This window comes from Eutrigla gurnardus (assembly GCF_963514095.1).
Source record: "Eutrigla gurnardus genome assembly, chromosome: 22".
NCBI lineage: Eukaryota > Metazoa > Chordata > Actinopteri > Perciformes > Triglidae > Eutrigla > Eutrigla gurnardus.
The window spans coordinates 4,615,812-4,641,133 of record NC_139933.1 but is presented as its reverse complement, the minus strand read 5'-3'; the positions used below and the strand labels follow the sequence as shown (position 1 = coordinate 4,641,133).

Sequence of the window (25,322 nt, the reverse complement as noted above, 5' to 3'; positions counted from 1 at the left end):
CCAGGACGGAGGATGTTATCACATAAGCTACATATTTTCATTTTATTAATGAAAAATGCCAACCGTTAGCTGTTCTACAGAAGCGTCTCAACAGTCAAGTAAAACGAAACAGAAACTGTGGAAAAGACAGCGTTTTCTCTCCACTGACACTGAATCCAACTGAAGCAACTTATATTTCCACAACTAGGATATTTATGAGGGCCGTTATCTGGATTGCATATAAAACACTTTTTATATTCCATTTATTATCAGTACCAAATTTCTGTATATCACTATTACTATTTACTGTATTTGACATCTTTCATTGCAAATCACGAATCCCACATATTTCCTCCAGGCTCCCTGTGGACAGAACTTCCATTAGTAATAAACATGTGTAACATTAAATTCTCTTTGGGATCCTTTTCATTCACAAACAGAATACTTACTAAAAAAAATCCTTTGGGTATAAAGTGCAAATCTTAATTCTTATCAGGAATGAAAACACATTTAGGAACTTTTTCTGACTTTCAGAGATTTGATCATTTTACAGGTGACATCATAAAAATACCTGTTCAGGACTGGAATGCAGTGGATGAGATCAGAGTAACGTGTCCTGCTCTTTATATGTTGTGAGAATTAGTCAGTGTCACGTTTCCCAAACGTATTATTCATAATGTTATTTCTCATTTGTGAACCCTCTTCTCTCGTGGAAGTGAAGCATACTGTTGACATTTTGATTTTTAACATCACGTATGAAGCCATTATGTGCATATTTAACACCCTTTTACAGGCTTCTCATATTAACTTATAAAAGTATGGTGGAGATGGAGATTTACTGTCTTTTGTTGATTTCTTCACGAAGACTAATTGTTTCTAAAAGATAGAATTGTGTTTGCTGTAAACCTAATATGTGCCATGCGAGACAGGCGTAGGTAGTCACGAGGGTGGGCGTGGCTTAGCTAACAGCCGATACCTGCACAAGCCGGATATTAGTATTACTTTAGTCTGGTACACAGTAATATCACTCCCAGGTCACAGATGCATTCTGCTTAGCAGCATCTGTGAAATCGTTTTTTCAGAGTCACGTGTGAGAGTCGGAGAATTACCTCACGGAGCAAAAGCACAAACAGCATCACACTGCTGCAAGACACAAAGCTGGTCAACATTTACACGAGTTTAAACTTCATCCTTGGTGCTTCTTGGTCTTTTTTTCACTTCACAATTCACACTCAGAGTCCCCACTTTTCCTTGCGCTCGTCTCAGCCGGGAGGTCACGACCTGGCATCACCGGATGTCTTCATCCTCAGCAGAGCCACTGAACATCTCCCCCCCTCCCAGTCTGTTAGGGGTCACACTGGATCAGCTGGGAGGGGTGTGAGTGTGTCTGAGTGTGAGTGTGCGTATGCAGAGTCGTCACACAGCACTGAGGTCAGATCTCTATGTCCACCGGTCTGATCTCCCCAGTCTTATTCTCCTGAACCCACAGCTCTCTGTCTCTGGCCGGGTCCACGCACTGCAGCAGCTGGTCCACCGGCTCCATCGTCTGCACACACACAGAACAGCGTCCACTCAGGTCAGACCTCGCGTTAACGCCGGCGGGTGGAGTTCTCGGCCCTAAACGCCTGTCTGTTCATGTAGTGGGGTTTTGTGTTTGTACTCACACTTTGGTTGAACATGTCCGTCTCGTGCCGGAGGGTGGTGTACTGACACAGATGCTGTCGGATCATCTCCACCCGCTCCACCTCCAGCCGCTCCAGCTCCTGCAGAGAGGAGCAAGGGTTCAATAGTCCTAGAGACGTCTACTACGACCGCCATCCGTCCACACTGAGCAGAAAGGACCGGCTACCATGACAACGGGGGACTAACATTGCCAATTCCCTTACCATAATATATGGTATATTATGTAGATGATTGTTATAGTTAATTTTTTTTATATATTTCATTGTTTCCTCTTCTCCTTTTTCATTTTTACAATACTTTCTTCCTCTTTATTTCATTTTATTGATCATGTGTATTATTGGATACTTGTAATTTCATGATTTAAGAGTCATAAAAGGTAGCAGAGCATTTTATTACAGCGTCGATGAGCAAAAGGCAGCGTTAGTGAGTCCGTCTGGTCACATGATGAGTTTCGCACATTAAAATGGTTGTTAAAATCGAGCTGATGTAACTGTAAAAACCCGCAGAGCTTCCTCTCACAAACAAATCTGGAGCGAACTCCTTACCAGACTGGTGGTGACCATCTCCTCGAACCATTTGGACTGAGACTGGTTATAAAGGTCCACACAGCGCATCAGATCGTCTCCTGTAAGACAGAATAATAACAATACAATGAGCCCTAAAACAATGTAATAAATACCAATCAGACTATATTATTATCTATCTTATATATCTTTTAAAGCCCACTGCACATTGAAATGTGTAGTACATCATTCCTCCAGCAGGTGGTGCCACTGCCTGACTATTCAGTCCCAGCTGATGTTCTACTTCAACACTCATGAGGAGTATTTGTTCCACCTCAGCCAGCTGATGTGATCATCCCAAACAGGCGGACTGTCTGGACTGATTATAGATTCCATGAAGCTAAACAAACACTCATCATCTGTGAGATCAAATCAGGGAGGAAATGATGCTGATCGTTCTGCAGATCTTCTGCTGATGCATATTTATTTATATAGCGTTAAATCAAGAAGTAAGCTTGAGACATATTTCCTATAGAGTAGGTTGAGACTGTACCAATTGATCACCTCATTATAATTCACAGACATAATTTGCATTTTTTGGAAGCTTTGGGTTTCCCCGTTAAAATAAAAAATCTTTTGTCGGTTTGAACAATGTGCCTTCATAATGACAGACTAACTGGCGGCTGTGTGGGATTTACGAGGTGACAAGGAACAGATGTATTTTAATTGATTTTTATGGCGACTGTGAGTTCCTGCTCATCAAAACGGTCAAACGGGATCTGGTCAGCTTTGAATAGAAAGTGACGGAAAAAAAACAAGCAGAAAGTGTAAAAGAGCTGCTGTTTATGCTGCAAATGAGTCGATCACATCAAGCTCTAAACAAACATGAACACAAATAAAATCCCTTCTTTTAAAAGTAAACCAAAAGTACTTCATTAAAAGTGGGGGATCATGGCCTGAGGGGTTTGACATGATAATGGTAGGACATCCCCGGTATAAGGACACGTGAATGTGGAAAATAAGTCTTTGTTATGAGCGGACGGATGCTGTGCTTTACTTGTTTTGGCATCAGTCTCGTCTCAGCGTCCTCCTCACAATGCAGTGATCATCGCTGGCAGGCAGACGCCACGAGCACCGTCACCAACTGCTGCTGTTTTTCTCCACGATTGCATAAGCAGCATGGAGGAGGGATGACTCTGTGTGTGTGTGTGTGTGTGTGTGTGTGTGTGTGTGTGTGTGAGACAGCATGTGGTCGCGCCTGTTCTTGACATCACACTTAGAGTCCACATGTTTACTCTTAGCGCGTCACTTTTCCTCAGGTTGCACACCGATTAAAACTTTGACAAACCAGCGGCTGCTAACGCTACTTTTGCACCCCGCCCCTTTCCCCCCCCGGCTCCCCTCTAACAGGCACACTGTTACAGAAGCATGTGTGTGTGAATGGAGCCTGACAGTTACACTGGACTGAAATAGCTTGTTAGCCATGTTCTGTTGGTGGGGAGCTGTAAAGCATGCATCAGTCGGTGCCAGAGCAGTCTGCGTTAGATACGGAGTTCCACAAGGTTCTGTGCTCGGACCAATTGTTTTCAACTTACATACAGTATGCTTCCTTTAGGCACCTGATAATCTTTCATTGTCATGCAGATGACACACTTCTATCCGTCGATCAAGCCTGAAGAAACCAACCACTTAGCTTTTCAGACCTGGAGGTTGCTCTCTGTGGCCACACATTTCAAATACAGGATAATATTTACGAGTTTAAGTGTAGTGTGACGGTAGCACTGACGTCATTAACACAACGTTCAGTAAACAAGCCACCAAATTTATGAATCTCTAACTCTGGATTTCCGGGATCATATTTCATGTCCCACTGGCACCTAAACAACACAAACTCTGTTTTTAAGTAAGGGCTGTTTTCAGTTTGAGTGCAGCAGAAACGCCTCTGCGAGTATCAAAGCAGGCTAGTCGAGTAGGGAATGTTCCGGACCCCCCTTCTTCCTCCTCCTCCTCTCCCTCTATTAAAAAAAAAAAACTCCCCAGTCTGGCTGCAAGTGCTGATAAAGCTCATGACTCAGAAAAATATTAAAAAAAACGAGCTTGGTTCACAGACGATCGACAGTGAACGTTTCAACGAAGGAGCTGAATAAACAGTGGAGGATACGAGGTGATGTCCAGGAAGTCAAACATTTACCGGACTGTGTGAAGGGGAGGGACTTTCATAGGTTGAAGGACTATCACCTGGGCTCTCTCCTTCCTTAAACAACAAACCCCTCAGGGAAACCGTGACCCCACAGTTACCCTCCTGTGGGACCCTTTGACCACCGGCTCTGACCTGCTTGTGTGGATTTCCTGCGGGCTTTCTTGATGTCTTCTTCAATCTTGTTGCTGAGTTTGATTTCCAGTTGCTGAGTCTTCAGCTCCAGCTCTTTCTGTCTGTCAACCAGAGCTCTACGGGCCTGAGGGAGACACGGCGAGGGACCCGGGGGTCAACAAGACATCTCACAGCTGCACACAAACAAATATTCTCATCCTGCTTTTACATTAATTCTTCAAATATAACAAAAATAACATCATTGCATTCAACTTGATAAAAGCTTGATAATGTGCATTAATCACCGTTCTAGACGGTCAGCTGCACACTGTCTCAGTATTCATCCATAGACACATCTAATTTCCTCACGTCCCTCAGACTGGATTATCGGAGAGAAACAGTTTGGTCCCAGATTTGACAGATGATGTGAGACAGATTTGCAGACGCCTTCAGCCAATCGCTTCTCATTGTATATGTACAAAAAAAAGCAGGAAACATTCCAAGGCTGAGAAACAGCCATCTGCTTGTGGAAGAGACGTGGAATTTTAATCACCAGCGGGATGATTTGTGAAATCCTGCTGCTGCCGCCGAGTACAAGGGCCGAACTGTGCTACATTAGAGTCGCTGTGCTTCTTCTTATCTCTATATGTGTGTGTTTGTGTACCTTCTCCACCGCTGCGTAGCGACCGACCAGCTGCTTCCGTAGGTCGGCGATGTGATGGTCGAACCTCTTCATGTCCTTCTTGAAGTTCTCCCTGAAGGCCAGCAAAGGCTTCTCCACTTCACTCTGGAGCTGATCAACACAGAAACGACCAATAATTCAACACTGACCAGCAGAAGGTTATGAAAGAGTGTCACATATCATATATATATATATATATATTCTCTCCCTTCTCTCTGTGAAACACAAGCAAGACTAGAGGAGAGAAACTTTCATTGGAATAAATGGGACTGTATCCTGGATAATATCCAGTTCTTTAAATACATCCATGCTTCACTCTGGAGACCCTCTTCCTCCTCCCATTGGCTCGCGGGCCTACTGTCCCCAAGAGTGAGGCCCGAAAGCTCGATATTAAGAGGCCAAAACATAGTCGAGGGAGCTCGTTCTGACTCACACAGATGCTGAAATGAAGTAGGCTGGAGGAGCTGTGTTCAGTCCTGTGAGGACAAATATGTTAAGGAAATAATTGGAAAAAGCCTGTTCCACGCAACTCCATTATATCACGCTGTGGTGGGAGAGAAAAGACAATGATGATGACGAGCATGAGTCACTCGGTGGTGACGTGTTGCGTTCACTGTCCAAAAACATGAACACATTTTGATGACTTTTAGATTCCTGAAAAATGACAAGAATCCGTTGAACCGATCACAGCGTCATCTCCCTTTAAAAGCCTGCATTGCTATTTAGTCTCCATACATATTAAGCTGTCTAAAGTAATATGACTTCTTTCCCTCTATATATGTGATTTAATCTATTTCCTGTAGCGGCTTTCAGCATTACCATCCCCTCAAACCGAGCAACGTTAGAGCAGAACAACCAGAATATGATCAACATTGTTTAGCTCCCCTTTTAGATGTTTCCTAAAAGCAAAGGAAATGTAAATGACACGCTGTGTAAATCTTACTGCTCCGAGAATGTGACAAGATAATATTCCTTTTTTTAAACTTTTTGGTAGCAAGCCCGTCACGGGTTATATGATCCTAATAAGTACGGTGGTGTTCTGTCTGAGCCGTCGGTGATGGATGAGATCTAAAGCTCCCTCCTGCAGCCACTTTGGAAAACAATCATTCAAAGTTCATCTCCACTCGACTCTCTGCTGCACATCTGTGCATCTCTGGAGGATAACATCATTTCCTGCAGCAGTCCAGCTGGAACTCTGGCCTCCATTTGTCGTCTTTTCCTGAAGACTTGGCTCAGTTATTTGACGTACAACGTCTCAAATGAGAAGAAGCTGCAAACACTGAGAGGAAGCCTCAGCGTCACGTGTGTGTGTCTTTACTGTATGTACACTACATGATGTATAATATTACGTTTTGTAGATTTTCTGCAAATCATTTGCCATTGTTGAATGTGTCACACCCTATATATATTTATATATATATATATATATATATATATATAACAGGAAGTGTCTTCAGTGAGGAGAAAACAATTGCCCATTTAGGCAAATATATAAATGATATGAAAGATAAACTGATTGTTTATATATTAAATATGTTCCAGCCCACTACATTCAAATCTGGATGTATACTTTTTTTTTTCTGTATATGAACATTATTTCATTATTTCGTTGGTGGCGGTTCTTTTTTCTTTCTTCTTCTGCAGAAAGAAAATAATCTTGAGTGCTCAAATTAATGTTGAATCCACAGATATGCACTGACAGATTCTATGTGGGCAATCGAGCAGCTGATTAGAGGAGGACAAAAGTGTGATGAATTACTTTGGAGGAGAACTTTAGGTGAACCTCGGCTTCGTCTACCAGGCTCTTCTTCAGCTGGGCCCAGGCCTCCCCCAGAGTCCTGAGAACAGATAACAAGGAGGCTGTTTAATATCTGACACAAGAAAGGACCACACACACGTTAACATAAAGACAGGGAGGACAGAACGTGAACACACGGGTTCAACAGCAGTGTGGGTGCAAAAGTTGAAAGATACACAACCATGAGCAGAAATCCTGCTGAAACTCAAGACTTTCCACCATGAATGTATGCAGAAAATGTCCCCAGAATGATTAAAATCAACTGTTTGATGCTCAAAATGTCCTTGGGGGTTGAAACGAAATGTACGTCCACTCTAAATACTCCTATAAATGTGTTCCTACAGTCTCAGTCCCCAGTGACGGACAACCACAACAAAATGCCGTTTGGAAAATACTACTCGATCTCCTGACAACGACTCACTGCATTCAGCAGAACTGATACAGGGCACGATCGGTGGTCACATCTCTACCAAACAAATGGTAAATTCAGGAACAAATAGACGGCTGGTTCTGGTGTGCGGCAGGTCCGGTGGTAGGAACTGACCAACAAAACAGCGATTGTCCTTGGTGACAACAGAGCTTGGCCTGAGGGAGAGGATAATGAAAGTATTGTGTTGCACTTTTCTGGGTGTGGGCAGACTGAGCAGGATGGCATAATCTGGATCCTATATGGGGCAATTCCATCCCACTCTAGTCCTCTGTTACCATGCTCACATGAAGAAGGGTATTTTTTTATGCATGTAAACAGTGCAGGCAAGTAAAGGCTGCTTTGCACGCTGTCTCACTTGCACCAAACCTTATCTCGATGTTTAGAATGTGAAATAAAGTGTTCAAACGAATTAAAGTGAGCCTATGTAACCAAAATTGTTTGTTTAAGTTTAGTACATATTTAAAAAATGTTCCAGAATGTACCTAAAAAATGTTTGTCAAGTTTAGTTCTCACCTCGTAGTTAAAATCTGTCATCTTTTCAGTTCTTGTGAGGAACTATTTTTCCAGGCGTAATAACATTCAGCCCCAATGGCTGTCTTGGCTCTGTTGGGATTGACAGCTCAGAGGGCGGGACCCTAAGTATAAAGAAGGTCAACGATTGGCTGAAAGTGAGACCTCGGACTTGTGTTTTACCACCTCGCCCTTTGAACATGTTCCATCTGAAAGTCCTGCTGTGACATTTTGTCCCGTTGCTAGGCATCCTCACTGTGTCCTCGTGGAACTTCTCAATGAAGATGAGTTTAATAACAACGCTGAACAAATCACAGCTTCGTCTCCGCTTCCTCTCCATATTCCTGCATCCCCTCGGAGAATCACACAAAACACCTCATCTTCCTCTCCTTTATTCCCTTCCTTCTCTACTCTTTTAGTCTCTCCTAATATGCTGCAGGACAGAGATCAAAGCATGGGGTGATTTATAGGAAGGGCTGTACTGTTCCCCAGCATCACTGACAGGCCTCCAGATGCAGACACACACACACCGGGACATCTCGCCAGACTGGCTCGTTGACTGGTTACCTCACCGAGGAGCTGTCTGTCTGCCTGACTGGCTCGTTGACTGGTTACCTCACCGAGGAGCTGTCTGTCTGCCTGACTAACTGATCGACTAATTTGGCTCCAAAAAAGCGATTAACAGTCATTCAATTTACAGATTCGAGAAGCTGGAACCAGAGAATGTTTGGCAATTTTGCGCAATAAATAAGCAATGTTTCTTTTCAGCCATCAGATAATATAGAGTATTTTCCCAGCATGCAGCTGACCCTGACCTTCCTGGGAAGAAATATGCCCTCTATGGTGCATTAAAGTATCATATTCATCGTCTTACAACATGTATTGAGGAGGTAGATGCCCAGAAACACATGATTTACAGTCTCCTCATCTCCAAACAAAAAGAAGTTTGTTTTGATTCACATCATCCAAACCGACCATGTGTGTGACAAGCTCTAAAGGGGGGGGGGGGGGGGGTTCTCCTTCACTCACCCTTCTTCATGGCTCGCTAGAGGGATCTGGGAGAGCTTGGAGAGATTCTTGGCGTACTCCTCTTCTATCTTTATCCTGAGAGGGAAGCAGAGACTTTCATTACAACACAGCCTTTTTACGCAAGCTGACTCTTTCCATGTGTGTTTCCTGTGTTGTGCAACACGGTTATGTACACGAACAGGCACCCAAAAAAAAAAAAAAGGGGAAATGGTTTTGTTTTAATGACATCTGTATGGTTTTCATGGCAACTAGAGGATGAAAAAAGAAAAAGAAAAAGGGGAGATGGCTGTACCTCTCTCGTATGAACTCTGCCATCTCTTTCTGCATTTGTTTCCCCTTCAGCTGCTTCTGCAGCAAAACCTCAAATCCTGTGATACAGCCGTTGCCCTGGGGATCCTTCTTATCGGCCTACGAGATAAAACACAGCATTCACACGAGAATCAATGACAACACAGACGCTTAGCAACCATCATCACAACATCAACTCTTGACCTGCTGCATGTTTTTTACTGAAAACCCACATTTAAGTTGTTGAAAACATTTAAAACTAAGTCAGCATCAGTCAGCCTTCACATCTACTGTAGGAACCTGATCCAATTACATGCAGCAAGTCAGTCATCAGCAATCTTTCCTGTACTCGTTAAAGCCCCATCAGAAACCTGGTAATGAATACACGTGGCCAGGAAATCAGGTTTCTCCTCAGAATTCAGGTGTCGCTAACCAAATTTCACCAAATCCCAACAATGGCTTCCTTGTGTTTCTAGAGAATTGAATCTAATTGGGAAGCTGAGTCCAGCAGTCCGGTGTACAAGGAGGACCCGGGCAGACGACACATTTATAGCCTCTTAAATGTAGGTGGATTTACCCAGAAGAAGTCACAGTAGCTCCATTCGTTTGGTTTCAGCAGCTGCTGCTCCGGCATGCAGGCGTGAGACGGGAATGTCACACAGTTAATCTGAGAGAGAGAGGGAGAGAGAGAGACAGAGAGAGAGGTTTAATTGGACACATTAAACTACCATGACAAATTAACTTTGATGCCACAGTACAGTACAGCAGCTGCATGTGTTTATACACACACACACACACACACACACACACACACACACACACACACACACACACACACACACACACACACACACACACACACACACACACACACACACACACACACACACACACACACACACACACACACACACACACACACACAGTGATTTTCGTCTGCACACCGTTGCTTTGGCAACACTCTCATCTCGGCAGCTCTAAACACACCAAAGTAAAGAAGACATCTCCGATCCAGTCACCATTGTTGCTCTTCTCTGTCCTTGAGGAACACTTATCAATGCGAGCCTTTGTGGTTCTTGGCTTTTTTTGGGGGGGGGGGGGGATTTCATCGTTCGGCTCTCTCGAACGCAGCAAACTTCTACTTTGGCCCACAGCAATCAGTAAAATGGATTCCTGAAGACTGCCTTTAATTATCTCGGTGCAGTTAATTGTCTGCTCGCTCTGCCGGCAGCGGTGATGTTGAATGGGTCGGCTGCAGGGCTCCCCTGCTGTGAGCTGTGAACTTCTGCTCTGGGGTTACACTCTATATCCACGCTCAACACTCTACTGCTCTGTGTGTTCAGGAGCTTTTTAAATGTTCCTTTCACATCATTGCTTTATGAAATGCATTCTCTCTGAAATCCCAGCTGCTTCGGATAAAAACGTACACAAGCTTAGGGTTTGCATATCTTCTCGGCTCAGCAGAACAAAAACTCTGGTCTGCCATTAAAAATGCAAAAAACTTGCTGTGCAGATTCTTCAGCTGCCAATTCAATTCGCCATGACCAGGAAAGAAGAAAGGAACGGAGAGAAACAAAAGGAAAGAAACCACAAATGTGAAATGTAAAAGCATGTCTCCTCAGCACAGACAACTGGTTTAGCAAAAGACTCCTGGGCAAACAAAGGGAGCTTTATCTTCTCTCACATTCATTTCAATTAACCCCAAGAGGTAAAAAGCCTGCAGCGAGGACGATGCACCGCTTCTATTTAAAAACGTCGGTGGCACCAAAGAGTCTAACGCCAAAGTCTCCCCATTCAGAGCAAATCAACAAATTTGATTCTGCTGATGACATTTCCAGAACCAATACTCATTTAGAAATACAGGAAGACGAAGAAGGAGGAGGAGGAGGAGGACAAGGCCTTTAATTTGACCTTATATTGGCTTACGAGGCTTATAATTAGTTTGAGCCTGGCTTCCGAGTTAATGACTGCTGAGGTCCAGAGGTTGACAACTTGAAGGCTTTTAAAGTGACCCCTGCTTCATCTGGTGAAGACGAGGGCAGGATTACTTGCATCCATCTCCAATGAAGAGCTTGTTTGCATGGACACACACACACACACACACTCTGCTTCCAGCACTTTCTTTTCCTGACCTTCAGTAACCTCCATTAGTTGACCACCCACTAAATCCCTCCTCTGAACAGCGAGTATCCAGTCTGAGCTCAACACTGGTAACGAGCTCGGTGGGCGCGGGTATAAAAAAAAGTGTTCACTCAGACTCTTAACGTGGACGCGGGACACACATATTACTACCAGGTGTAAATGTAATCAGGTAAAATCATGGATCTGGATACGAGTCATATTTTAATACAAGGTGGAAAGTCTATCATCTAATAATCATCATCATCATAAAAAATAAATTCTCCTCTCCTCTCCCCTGTAATATCCGTTTGCTTATCAATAGCATCATCCTGGTTGCTATGGTAGCCGAGATTAAAAAGAGAAACCTCTAAAGTGACGACCTGACAGCAGAGGCAGGATGTCACTGTGTATCAGTAAACTCCTCACAGGACTGAATGAGCAGGACATACAGAGAGAGGAAATCAAACCCACGTACAGCTGTCTGATCACCAAGATGTGTTAAATGTGTGGACTGAACTAAATCTCACAATCTGGAAACGTTATGAGGGGGAAATACTCTCAGCTCTCCTCTGCAGGTATCATTTCTGGTCCTTCAGGGCTACAGTAGAGATCCAGCACGAGTTCGCGGTCAGTTAAGAGTTCACTCACCGTGACGGCGGTCTCCTTGTGGTGTCTGCCAGTGGGCGACGTTGATCCCGGACTCTGCGGAGAGAAGAAGGACGCTCCGTCAAAACCTCCGTCCTCCGCATCGGACATGACTGCTCAACACACACACACTGTCACCTGCACAAACACAGTGGTTTTGCTGGCGAGTGCCGTCAGCGCCTGTGTGATGCCGCTGCCGGTGGTGTGTGTGTGTGTGTGTGTGTTGCTCTGCAGAGTAGGGAGGATAGTTCTGCAGAGTAGAGCATGGTTGGCTTTCTCTCTCTTTGTGTGGGAGTGTGTGTGTGTGTGTGTGTGTGTGTGTGTGTGTGTGTGTGTGTGTGTTTAAGCTTGGAATAGTAATTTCCAGCAACCTCAGTAAACAACCAGAGTGATGTGACAGAGATTATGAGAGAATAAATTAATCTACAGTGAGATTTAAAGATAGAAAAATGACTTTTTGTATGAGAGTGTAATAAGTAGCAAGTGAGGAAACGAGTGGTGGGTGGGCCCTGAATTACTAACTGCCTGCTTCATTAAGATCAAGGCTGCAGATACTGTAGGAGGATTAATCTGCTCTAACTGCCATCAGCCTCCCCGTTAATGAGGAGAGAGATCTGCAACGTGGAGAGACCATCATTATAATCAAACAGACACTGGTTTGTTTTATGACTCTATAAAGACGCTAGGCTAAAACTGCAGTCATGTTTTATATATTTACACTGGATTAAATGACTACATGTAATATGAAAGGGGAAAAGGGCCGACTGTATGAGTCGTTGTGGATTATGGCCCCCCCGTTGAGATTCTACTGTTACTGGTTAGGTCAGAACGCCCATGCATTCTCAATGGTTGAGGCTCGTTGAGTCTGCCAGTGCCGGGGAGTGAGCAGTGTTGCCAGATTGGATGGTTTTCCACCCAATTAAGCTACGTTTGATTCGGTTGGGCCGGGGAAATAACGTGGGCTTGGGCTGCATTTGAAGACATTTGGTAACGTTTCGAAAAATACTGTAAAAGCAATATTTTCAAACAAGCTGTCATTATACAACAATCAGTAATACGGGTTGAACTTTGTGTCCAATCTGTATTGCCAGTATTTTCACTTCATTTGCCTGATTAGACTTCTGTCAATCAAGCTCTCCTCTCTCTCTCCTGTTAGTTTGATGACATCATTGGGATTTTCTAAATTTGTCATGTAAAAAAAAAGGAAATGTGGCCCGAGTTTATGCTGACTCCACATATTTCCGACTGCAGTGTAACATGTTGTTAATGTGATAATAATATAATAGATGATGATAGTAGTCGGACGGCGTTACCTGTGGTTCTGTACTGCTCTTCCTAACCAGACTGATGTGTGAATGTTCCACATGATGCAAGGGACTACCACCCGAGTGAAATCCATTCACTGGAGAGAAATCAGAGAAAGAAATGGTTAGAGTTTGTTGGTGCCAATCGGCTGTAAAACTGCTGACCAGAGAGAAAATTCACTTCTGTCAAACCAAGCCGATTCTGAACTGTCCTTTTGGTTTTTGTAGATGTAAATGTATTTAACGGGGCAAGTAGCCGATCTGGATTTGGTTAGACCAGCTACACATAAATCCATCACTAAGGTCGTGTGCAAAGTCCTTCCTTAGTTCTTCATACCTGCTGGCCAGTTGTGAACTTAAAAAATGATGTTGCACTCAAACTTAATGAATGTCTTAGCTACTATACACCTTAGTATGTGTGTGTGTGTGTGTGTGTGTGTGTGTGTGTTTCCTTTGCAAAACAGTCCAGCCAGGTAGTTCTCCCCTCCCCCATTCCCCTTTAGAGTGAACAGAAGGGAGGCCTCCACTATCTGACACCAATCTGTGAACTTGAGACCCCAATCTTGATTGGTCCGACTGGATTTGAACTAAGAAGTTTTGATTGGCTGAGCCGACACGGTGAAGCTCTCAGGTGTTTGTCCTGACCCCCCCACTCCAAGCAGCCAAGACCACTTCTGGCCGAGACAGGAGAGCTTTTCTGTTCGACGTGTTAAGATGTTGTACCCTTAGTTCAGTTGTTGTCACACACGCTGTGATTTTTGCCGTTTAGTCTGATGTGAAACTGAGTTTCGGACAGAAGTGATACAGCTGAATGAGGGCCGAGTGGAACGCACACCGTCTTCAGAGCAGAACCAAGAGAAAGACATGGGAGGCTTTAGTTCTGCAGTTGAGGTCATTAGGGACAGGAAGTGTGTTTGTATGAGTGGGTGCTTTGTGCCATTGTGGATATTTTCGGAGACTTGACAGCCCTGGACACTCAAACTGGGGAGGGACAGAGAGATAGACATAGTAGTACCTGTCGGCAGGGAGTTCTTGTGTCGGAGGCTGGTCTTGGGGGTCCCAGGTGCACTGGAGGGTCTCTCCCATGTCGTCTCTAAGGGGAGTGATAAGAAACAGGAGGGGAGGAGGACATTATTATAGCTCCACCAGCTGTGTTGGAACTATTTATTCCATTTGGTGCAACAATAAGAAGAAGTGGTTCCATCTGTGGGTGCAAACCTGGTACATGTTGCTGTCAGCAGTTTAACTAGAATTGCTGAAATAAGCTGAAATTCAGACATTGTGTATATTTTTGGAGTCGGGTCTATTATTTTAACATCCTAGGCAATCAGACGCTATTTTCTGTCAACACTAAAGTGTTTTCAGGTGCAGTTTGGTAACATTTGCTACATCAATTAGAAGAATATGTCAATGTAAGAGATGTTCTAAATATAATATAGTAGCAACCAACTATTAACTATGTAAAGATATAGAGAACTGATACCTGAGGAGAGATTCACTCTCCCTCTGTGTGTGTTGTTATCAGAGCTTCTCTCTCCACTGCTCTCCTACGGAGGTTATATCTGTAACATCGTCCATTAAAATGATTTGACCAGAGCAATAACAATATAAATGTCTCTTCTGAACACAGGTCTCCTGGTGGATACCGAAGGTATTGCATCTGTGCTGTAAATCTATAACCTGTGTGCTGGGACTGTTGAGTATTTGGACTGGTGTGCTTACAAAGCCCTCACCCACACACGCTGCCGCTCCGTTACCATGGCAACGCAGAATCACAAACGCACACATAAACACGTAGGGGGGCCGTAGTCTTATCTGGCTGAACTTTACGACAACAAAAAAGGTTTCAGCAAAACATAGCAGACGTGCTATAAATACCAGGAGTTTCAGGAAAATGTTATCAGATGGGGTTTGTTTGGTTGCTGTGGTGGAAAGAAAGAACCACAGTGTGTGTGTGTGTGTGTGTGTGTGTGTGTGAGGGCTGAGCATTCTCCGGGCTTTCATTTAGTCATGATGCAGCGAGACACACAACATAAGTCCTGGAGGCCACAGAGAGACATTATGAGCCAAGACACGAGAGCCAAGATGCTGATGTGTTGTTTTTACATGCACCAAGTTATGACAAATGCATCATTTCCTCACTTAAGGGGGAAATATTGAGCACTGCTTTGTTCCAGCGCGCTCATCTCGTCATTTCTGATCGGTCCCTCTGGAGTCGTTTTACTGCTGAAGATGCGTTTCCAAACTGTGGGACATGAAGACTAAACCGATAACGGGATATTTAAAGCATCTAATAACGTCGTTTCCAACATTAGCACATCTTATTTGATCTGTTCAGAGAAGGAAGAGGAGGAACAGGAGTAGCGTCTCCCTGGTCTCGTGGCTGGGCGGAGCCCTCCTCTAATTCTACATCGTCTCACCGCCGCAATTTCACCACGGCAACCGCCATCAGAGACGTACATGATGTGAACATGCAAAGCTGGTTGTACTCCAGAGTCACTACGAAGCTACAGTCCTAGTCCAGAAAGGTGGACTTCCTAACCAGCACATCACCAGGATGATAGTGTCATCAGTCAGGTTGTACAGAGTGTTGTGTTGCTGTGTCTGCCGAACAGAGGCGGCTAGTAAGCCGTCTCTATGACACTGTGTTGTTTGCAGGGACACACTGAGATGTGATTGTGTTGACAGGAACACTATCAGCAGTATCAGTCCTTCTACGCCCTCCGACTCTCACTGGTACCGTCGCTGCTGTGTGTTCCTTTAAATCCATCTCTGATTAAATCCCTCACGTATCATAATTTCTTATTGCTGGAGCTCTTGACAGAATCCACTCATCGACACGAGTCAAGGAAGTGTGGGGGTTTGGATTTAGAGCGGTGGACCTTGAGGCGATCACCGTCCATAAGCTGCTGGAGGAGGAGGGCTGAGATGGAGGCTAAGCTAACCCTGCTAACACGTAAAGGCTCCTACAATACCCTGCATGCTCCTGGCTGTGTCTGGTAGCGGGAAAATGACATGGAGGAAATAGAAAGTCCTAAGTTATTTCAGAAAAAATATATTCAATTCAAACGGGAACATCTTTCATTGTTGACTACCGTACATATTTATTATAAAATAAGGTCCCATGGGTGACACAGGAAGAATAGCTCTCTATGAAGTCGAGTTAAGTCCTGGAAGTACTTCTTGAAAACATCTGCTGGACATTCCATTGGCTCTTACCGTTGCTTGTGGTGTTGACGTAGTATCGCCGCCCTTGTGGAGACACAAAGCATCGCCACTGAGGAGGCAGGGGGTCTCTGAGGTCCTCAACAGGGAGCTGACTCAGAGACGCTGTCCTCTGTCAAAACAGACAAAGCAACGTTGTGTGAATAACCATAAAACAGGCTCATCAGCACATCGGAGGTGAATTGAAACAACATGTTGGATGTGTGTAGAGACAAAGATTTATTTCTCTGGGGTCAGGACGTAATTGCAATAATTGCCGGGGAGAAAGAGATATAAGAAAACCAAACCAAACCGCGGAATGATGAGGCTGCACAGGAGATAGAGACGAAATGTACAGCACTCAGGTCGGATCCAATGAGATTCTCATTTCCTCAAGTATTTCACAACCAGTGAGCGATGACATCACAGCAGAGCAGGCTGCGCTACCGCCGCCGCCGCCACACAAAGAACAACAAACTGCCTCGGAGTCGGCGAATGAGCGCACAGCTGAGGAGCACAAGAGAAACGGTCACATCTGCTACTGATTAGCAGGAAAACAACAGGCGGAGACCATTGTAACACATTGCTGAGATGCTGTTTTTTTCGAGACTTGGGAGAGCCAAATGAAATCCCGTATAAGCTCAAGTTTGGTTATCAGGATCCAAGCTAAGTCACTGAAGCGTCTAAACAGGTAAGTTGCAGCTGCAGATCAATCCAGTAGGAGAGGGAGGAGGATCTGCATGGACATGACCATTTACTCACCTCAAACCCAATAATATCTAAGCATGAAACGCCTTCTAAAAACATCTTCCACAGCCAAAAACAGAAGAATAAAAGGTACTTCTTCTGCAAACATCCTCCAGTCTTTCTGGTGCTTACATGTTACACTAAACACGCCCAGTTCTCCACTCTGTGGATCAGCCTGCATATTATTTATGTCCTCGGTAAATCATTTCTGTCTTTATTGTTCCTCTATGTGAGCTAAGCAGTCATCAAAAATGAAATAAGGGTCTTTCTTTCCCACCACACTTAACCAAAGGACTGAGTAGCTCTACACTGCAACAACAACATCCTTTGTTTCCACATCTGCTCCACTCGGATCATCGAGTGTTGAGTGTGCTGACTTTCTGCCTGGGACATGTAACTTTAGCATGGATGTGTCAAAAGAGACCGTCAGCAAGCTAAACGACATCCCCTCCACAGATCACCGATGGCTGTAACCCTCACACCTCAAGTTGCTACTGCTGTGTTGGGATCGGCACAAACTGTCCTGGAGGTAAAAAAGAAAAGCTCAGAATGAAGTGATTCTCTGGAAGAAGAGAAAAGGATGAAAGCCGGGAGGTCTCTGGTTTCCTACAGGACTGGAGAAAGCATCCATGTCAACCCGAGGTGACTTATGACTGCATGTAATTACAGTCCTCTGACAGCATCGCCGCCATGTTTTCCCTTTTGATGGTCTCGTGGTCACTGTTATATTTGTCCTTCATTTGCTTTGAGGAATAGATTTGCTTACAGATTCCAGTCGTTTCCAGCAGCAGGGAAAGTAATGAAATGTAATGGATGTAACAATTGATAACAACTCCAACATGCTGTTGAAGAAAGCAATCACACGTTTATGTGGTGAAAAATAAAGAGAAAAAGTCGAAATGGCTGCTAAACCACAGACACAGGACTTTGACCTGGCCTCCTGCGTCAAAGTCCTGTGTTTGACCTGCTTTAAGTAGACGACCAAACACTTTCTACTACATCAGTTGCTGTGAGCGTCTATTAATGACGTGGATGTTTTATTCTAGTTATTTTAGCGTCACATATGGATGATAAAGGGTATTTGGGACTGAAACCAGGTGGCACATTTCCCGTGAAATGATACCTCAGTATTGTTTTTCTCTTAACTAAGCAGAAACGGTTCTCAGCAGCAGGTCACTAATCTTTTGGGATATTCCTTTAATCAAAGCTGACTAGGATTTAAAATGTAGCTGGAGAACAAAATGCCAAATGTTTATGACGGTATTATACTATAAACAGCATTCTTTTCTCAGATTACAGACTTTTCCCACCAAACACAGGCAGCATCTCTTATTATGGAAAAACAAAATACCTCATGCTTTTTCTATTTCAGCCACACTGGCTCCCTGCCTGGAAAACCCAACAATCATTTGTTCAATTCCCAGAGGAAATGCCATGAAATACATAGCCAGCTTTGAGGTCATTCGGAGAATGAGAGTTTCGTAAACCTTCACCTGGATTTCAACGCCCTCGTCTGAGACCTGCAGGAAGGAGTCTGCTTGTTTCCCCTTTTACAGACATTAAGGGAAGTTTATCAGTGGAAACTGTGGCATCATTTAAGTTGTGTACTTGACAATAAGGCAATAGATAAGCTCACTTTAACATATTAATGTCAGTAAAAGGTCAGGAAAGAGAAGAGAAACTTAAAAAGTGAAGTTGTGTGTAACATGTTATTTAAAAAAACCCATGAGATAGTAGAATTAATCACATGCAACACAGAATAAACTCATTTAGTTAATTCTTCCCCTGATGTCACAAAACTAAAAATACTGGAACTAAAGTAAGAACTAAAATGCTGAGTCACAGATCCAGCGTCATCTTTCAGCAGGTGAGCAGCGTTGAAAAGGTGAGTCATCGGATCAAACCAAGAGTGTAACCAGACGGTATAATATCCAAAAAACCATCAGCTTTGTAGGAATCTCACTTTCTCAAATAAGAAAGTTTGAACAAATTCTAATTTGCATGTTTTAATCAATTTGAACGCGACCCACAAAGCCTGATAAAAATCCAAGAACAAAAATATGAGGCGGTCTGATCTCATAAAATGGTTTCAAGATTAGATTTTTTTAATATTAATTCAAGCTGCTCTCTTTTTATTAACAACCTGTAAGTTACCGGTAACTGCTCGATCATATTCAAATGAAACATGTCACACGAGGCCTCGGGGAACACTGAAACTGTTCTTAGTGCAAAACCTAATTATGTCTTCACCTCGCTGCACTATTTAGACAGTTCATTCTGTGTACAGGCACGCATGTCTGGAAGAGGAAAGCAAACAAATCCAGCTGTATACATACTGGAGCGGAGCTGAACACGGCCACAAGCAGGCACACGACATATCTGATGACGGGATGCAGACGGAGAGACTCTGGGGTTCCTAGTGGAACAGTTAGTGGGGACACAGTGGACGTCTTTTATCCCCTGCTGTCTCCTCTACCTCGTCATCAGAGGAGCACAGGAACAGAGGTTTGACAGGGAAGTGTCTGTTTCCTATTATTCCCTAATAAATACCTCCACCTTTCCTTTCTGGGGCGACGTGGTCATACTGAATGTGCCCTCCGCTGCTTACATGGTGGTCACATATGCGTTAAAAAAAAAAAATATGCTGACTAATCGCTCTGAGTTCGTTTGCTGGCCTGAAAGTGTGAAAACACCCTCAGAGCAGAAGTGATAAATCAAATGTGTCCCTTTGACCCATATTGCAGTCCAGTGATTCCAGCCAGTTGAGATTTAGAGCACCGTGGAGGAGTGTTTCACTAGATGCTGGACAGAGTCCATTAGTATGAAGGAGAAAAACTGGGAGAAATGGTTGAAAATAACAAGCTATAACTCAAAAATAGCTCCACTGGTGGAGACAAGGACCAAAGAGATGTTTAAGATAGTCCTCTCTGCCACCACAACCAAGATCTGGTAACAAACTGACCTCATTACATGAATCATACTGACTTTAAAGGACTTAGCGTGGAGATATTTTGGATATTTAAAGTCCAACAAGAAAAGAAACCTTTAATCTTGACAGAAATTCAGAAACATTTTAAGAAAATTCATATTGTAATATATATCGACCAGCCATGCTTTAAAGGTTCCTAAATTGCCACATAATACCCCTTTTAAAGCATTTCTCCTTCCTTTGCCTGTTGCTATGTATTGGGGCATTATTATTTTCGTTTCCACTCTAGCTCTGCTAGATGTGTGAAAACCGCAAACCTATTGAAAACAAGAAGGAGGTTGTGGTTAACAGGGCAGTCATTCAGCGCGTACGTTTCCATGGCTAGAGATGACAGTATTTTGGTATGACATCAGCCCAGGAGGAGGTGCTGTTAGGGGGAAGCACCTGGCTGTGTGCTGGAGGCTACGTTAACTGATGCCTTTTTTTATTTTAACCAATCGTCCTGACGAAAAAAGCAATTGAATGACGTTCTCGTAGTTCTGACTTCACAACAGGGAAGTCGGGTCTTCTGACTAGCACATGAAGGCACCGTATCTTGCCGAACACAAACATGTACGTATCATAAAGAGTTTATTCTCTGCAATTAAACCAAACGGATTAATCCAATAAGCTTTGAGGAGGAAGTAGGGAACTAGGGAACTTCCTGTTGGTCTGTAAGAACATGTCATCCCTGCAGCACCACTTTATCATACCATATTTTGACAAATCAAGCATCACACCATGTCTTCTATGTCAAAAAGTAACTATAAAGAGTTTCAATGTCTTTGATCATTCCAGTATGGATGTCCTACGTCCCGGTTCCTTAGAAAAGTGGACAAATCAGTCTGAAAACGTCTCATATGAGATGACTCATTCAGGCCAATTAGGAGACGATGCTGTGACGTTTCATCATTAATGAGCTTAAATACAGAATACAGGTGAGTTCACTTCTTCACACCAACCAGAGGAAGATCTGAGGTTGAGACATTTATAATCAAGAGAATCCAAGAAAAAGCAGACTGGAGGGAGCTGGGATTCGGACGACCCGCTCTACCTCTGAGCCACAGCCGCCCGCTAAAACGAAGAGTAAATGCTACGACATATGGAAACAGGAAGGTTGTAAAGTTGGAGGATGGACAGAAGTGACTCACACTGCCCCATCATGAGATATCACAAGACTGGAACTTCAAAACCGAAGGATCTACTGAACTCAGCAAAAGGACTCACTGCTCAGAATCCACATTTTAGTGATAAAGAGGGATGTTCACGATAATTTCTTCCTCCATGTGACATTAAGTCAGTCATGACTAGTGTCTGGTGTGATGCAGTAGGCAGCGTGACTCATCCAGCTGAGAAGAGAAAGAAGCTGTTTATAGAACGAAGCCACGACACTGAGGACGACAGCAGAGCTGCATCGATCGCCATGACAACTAACAGACACAATATAGTACCAGTCAGGTGATCAAGTACAATAAGTTAGAATGACGAGGGCGGAGAAGTGGAAGTTTGCCACTCTGCCAACCAGAATGAGGAAAGAGAGGGTGTTTATTAGTTTCACCATCAGTCCTCCTACAGCTTTCATCAACCTACAGATGACACATTCAAAGACACTGGGAAACTTCCACTTTCACCATGTGTACGTGAAGCAGATCTTCCATTAACAGTGATTAATTGATTCCTGTTCCATCTGTACTGGTCTATGTTAACAGAAATACAAGAAAACACCACAGACAGACATCAATTTAATTAATAAGCAGTTTAAAAAAAACTTAACTCAAGTTCCTCTCTTAATAGCTTTCAATTAACTGTTTTAAGACGGTGAGATGCTGCAGAAAGCGTTTTGGGTTACATATTAGTATTATTTTTTAGAATATTTCTGCCATTTACTCTATTAAATGAACAGTAATCCCTTTTGTTATTTCCTGTCATATTTGTTAATAAAGTTTATGCAACTAATCTGGTTGATGTTTTCTGTTAAATGAGGCTGTAACCATCAGCCAATCAGGCCAAAGTGTGGAAACGGAGGGAAACAGCTCGCCCTCGGGACTCAAAACTGGACCAGTTCAACAGACTATTGATGCTGATATCAAGTTTTTAAGATTTAAGATTACAAAAATATCTATTTCTTATTCCAGAAACACTTAACACACAGTATGCAACATATCTTATTTTGACTGAGGATGACTGGAAGTTAACTTCCACCAGACTGGTCAGAGATCAGGCTTTGCAGAACGTCAGCATCTCACTTCTAACACTTCACAGTGGGGCGAACGCTTGACGAAGCCCTCTCTGCTCCACCCTGTTGCCCCACCCGTCAACTTCATTCCTCAAACTGCTCTAAGACAACAGGAGGAACGCCGCTGTGCCTGAACCGCATCTGCATCTGCATCTGCTTCTGCAGGTTTATGGGATGTCACTAATCATGCTACCGTTTATACATCTTCACACGTTCAGAGTGTGAATCACAGATCACAAGTAGATGAATAAAAACAACCGCAGAGTGTTGGACCCGGTAAAGGGAGAGGGGGAGAGGTTGACCGTGAGCAGCGAGAGAGAGAGTAATTCACCCACACAGAGGAGATGTGAGGATTCCACTGGAATGTGTGGAATGGAGGGAATGAGGAAGAGTGCAGCCGCTGAGCCATGAGCTGACTGCTGGGAAGGTGAGAGTGGATCTAATGGGCAGGGAGCACGGGGGAACCATTTCAGCATCATTCAATGTGTGTGTGTGTGTGTGTGTGTGTGTGTGTGTGTGTGTGTGTGTGTGTGTGTGTGTGTGTGAGAGAGAAAGAAGAGAGCATTTAAATAAAAGTTTTTAACAAAGTCTCAAAAGATGAACATCCTCCTCATACTGTGTGTTAATAAGGGTTAATAAGTATTTACCTCCAGGACCTGAACGTAGCTGGAGGGGAACCATCCCGTGGCTCCATCCCTCTCCCCCTCCCACCAGCCTCCGGGCAGCGCCTGGACCACCTTAATAACGTCCCCGGCCTCGAAGCTCAGCCCCTGCTGGTGCTGCTCCCCGCTGAACGGGTACAAACTTTTACAGTACGATCCAGACATCATCGAGCGCGACTCCTCAGCGATGACGGTGATGACGCTCCTCGGGCTCCTCTGGAAGAAAACTCTCAAAAGACTCTCTCAAAAACCAGACTCGTGGAGTCGGAGCTGCTTGCTGGTCTCTCAGCTGGAGTCAAAGTTGTGTGAACAGGTTCTCCTCCTCCTCCTCCTCGCGCTCAGCTCCTCGAGACTGCTGCCAGCCCTGCCCGTGACGTTTCAACACCAGCGTAAAGCCGCACAGAGCGAGCCGGACCAAACCGGAAGTCAGCGAAATCTGACATCAAAATTAAAGCATGTTTTAAAGTTAGTAAACACGTATCCACATTACTATCAGTATTAGTGGCGTCTCAACAGGCCTCGTTTCTTTTTTCCTCTACCTGCTGATAAAAAAAAAGTCGCTGGATAAAACACGTCAGCTAACGAAACGTTACATTAGTGATAGCTACGTTAGCTAGCTAGCAAGACAAGCTAACGGCCGTGTTGGTGACGTACGTTGCGTGAAACCAGAGATGTAGTTTACAGAGCGGATTCACAATAAACTGGATGATACGACGACAAAACCTACGTCACACTGAGACTTTCTCTAAATATATATTTTATTTAAATTGACAAACCGTCGACTGCTCTCCACCGACTGCGAGCCCCGGGGCATGATGGGAACCGCCTGGCTGTCGCTTCATCTTAAAGCTGATTGGCTCTTAAGTTTTAACAAAAAGCGTTAAATTTAAAATTACATTTTTTTGTGTAATTCTAATAATTAATTCTACACTGTAGGCTATTAGTCTCGTGTTGTGCAATAAAGGTTTAAACTGTTAACAAAGATATCCTGTGTGGTTGATAATAATGATCATAATAATAATCATAATAACGACAATAATAAAGGTTATTTATGACAGCGTATTAGGGCCATTATAGGTTAAAAAAAAAGGGGGGGGGGGCAATGAAATGCAGACCCATTTAAATATATTAACTATTATACATATTGTGAAGAAGAACTGACAGCTGCCATCCAATATATGTAAGAATTATATATTTATGTTGATGAATCTTAATCTGTGTTTGGTATTAGGTTTAATGCAACAATCCTTTTAACATTTTATTTTGAAAGATTAAACCGGATTACTAACTCTCTTATTGTATTCTAATTTTCGATCTCTGCAGCTCCCTTCAACTTTTCACAAACTAAGTTTATATGATGATGGTGATATAATCTTGATATATTTGTCCATTTTATTATTCACTTTCATGGTTTCATATATATTAATACAATTGATTTATTTAATCGTTGTTCATTTAATTAGTTTTCCTTGTTATAATATATCTTCTTTTTTTTACCATTTTATAAAGGGCTCTGCAACTGTTTTACTGGAAAGTATATTACAGTAAGAGATGATGACATGATGACTAAAAGGTGGTGAGTTGTATTGCCATCGTCAACCTTAGGTTACTAAGGAAAGTTAGAAAACACACCAAACATGCATCACTTCTCCTTTTTGTTTTGTTTTTCTTGAGAAACAAACATGCTGTATGATATGTATTTTAACCTGAGTCTACTTTACACATAATTGAACATTATTCTGAAATATATAGGGATTGTGGATTATCAAAATGATAAAGTCATATTAACACTATGTCTCCCTAAAACCACCTGAATACACACCCTCCTTCACCCAAACATGCCAACTTCCTCTTTGTATCAGTGATGTAAAGTCTTTATCAGCAATCTTCCTTTTTCCTCTTTTCTTCAACATTTCTTTAAAATGGGGTTGTTTTTCGATGACCAGCTGGTGACTTTTCCACTTGTTCAGGCTGTTATAGAAACGTACTAATATGACTGGTCCTGCCACACACACACTGACAGGGTGGGCAGAATGGTTTTCCATATGATGCATCATCAAACCATCGCTAAAGGCAACAACCACTCGAAGTCAAGTCCCTCTTTCAAACAGCAAAAAAACCCAAAATGTGCATCATTCTGACTCTTTAATTTCCTGTTTTTCTGAAGGAGTTTGACCTCCGTTCAACATGGACACTGACTTCATTCTGAAGCAAGGTCTACG

At 43.3% G+C, this 25,322-nt stretch overlaps 1 protein-coding gene across 1 annotated transcript; it reads right to left on the bottom strand.

The window, feature by feature from the left end:
- Positions 1-13: 13 nt before the first annotated feature.
- Positions 14-23,460, bottom strand: gas7b (growth arrest-specific 7b). Its single transcript, XM_084002033.1, has 14 exons — positions 23,086-23,460; positions 16,503-16,620; positions 14,299-14,376; positions 13,293-13,381; positions 11,983-12,036; positions 9,791-9,880; positions 9,218-9,333; positions 8,926-9,000; positions 6,918-6,996; positions 5,141-5,269; positions 4,498-4,621; positions 2,208-2,287; positions 1,644-1,742; positions 14-1,525 (listed from the first exon to the last, which is right to left on the bottom strand). The coding sequence occupies exons 1-14, from the start codon at positions 23,266-23,268 to the stop codon at positions 1,412-1,414; spliced, it is 1,428 nt and encodes a 475-aa protein (XP_083858159.1). The 5' UTR covers positions 23,269-23,460; the 3' UTR covers positions 14-1,411.
- Between the last annotated feature and the right edge of the window lie 1,862 nt (positions 23,461-25,322).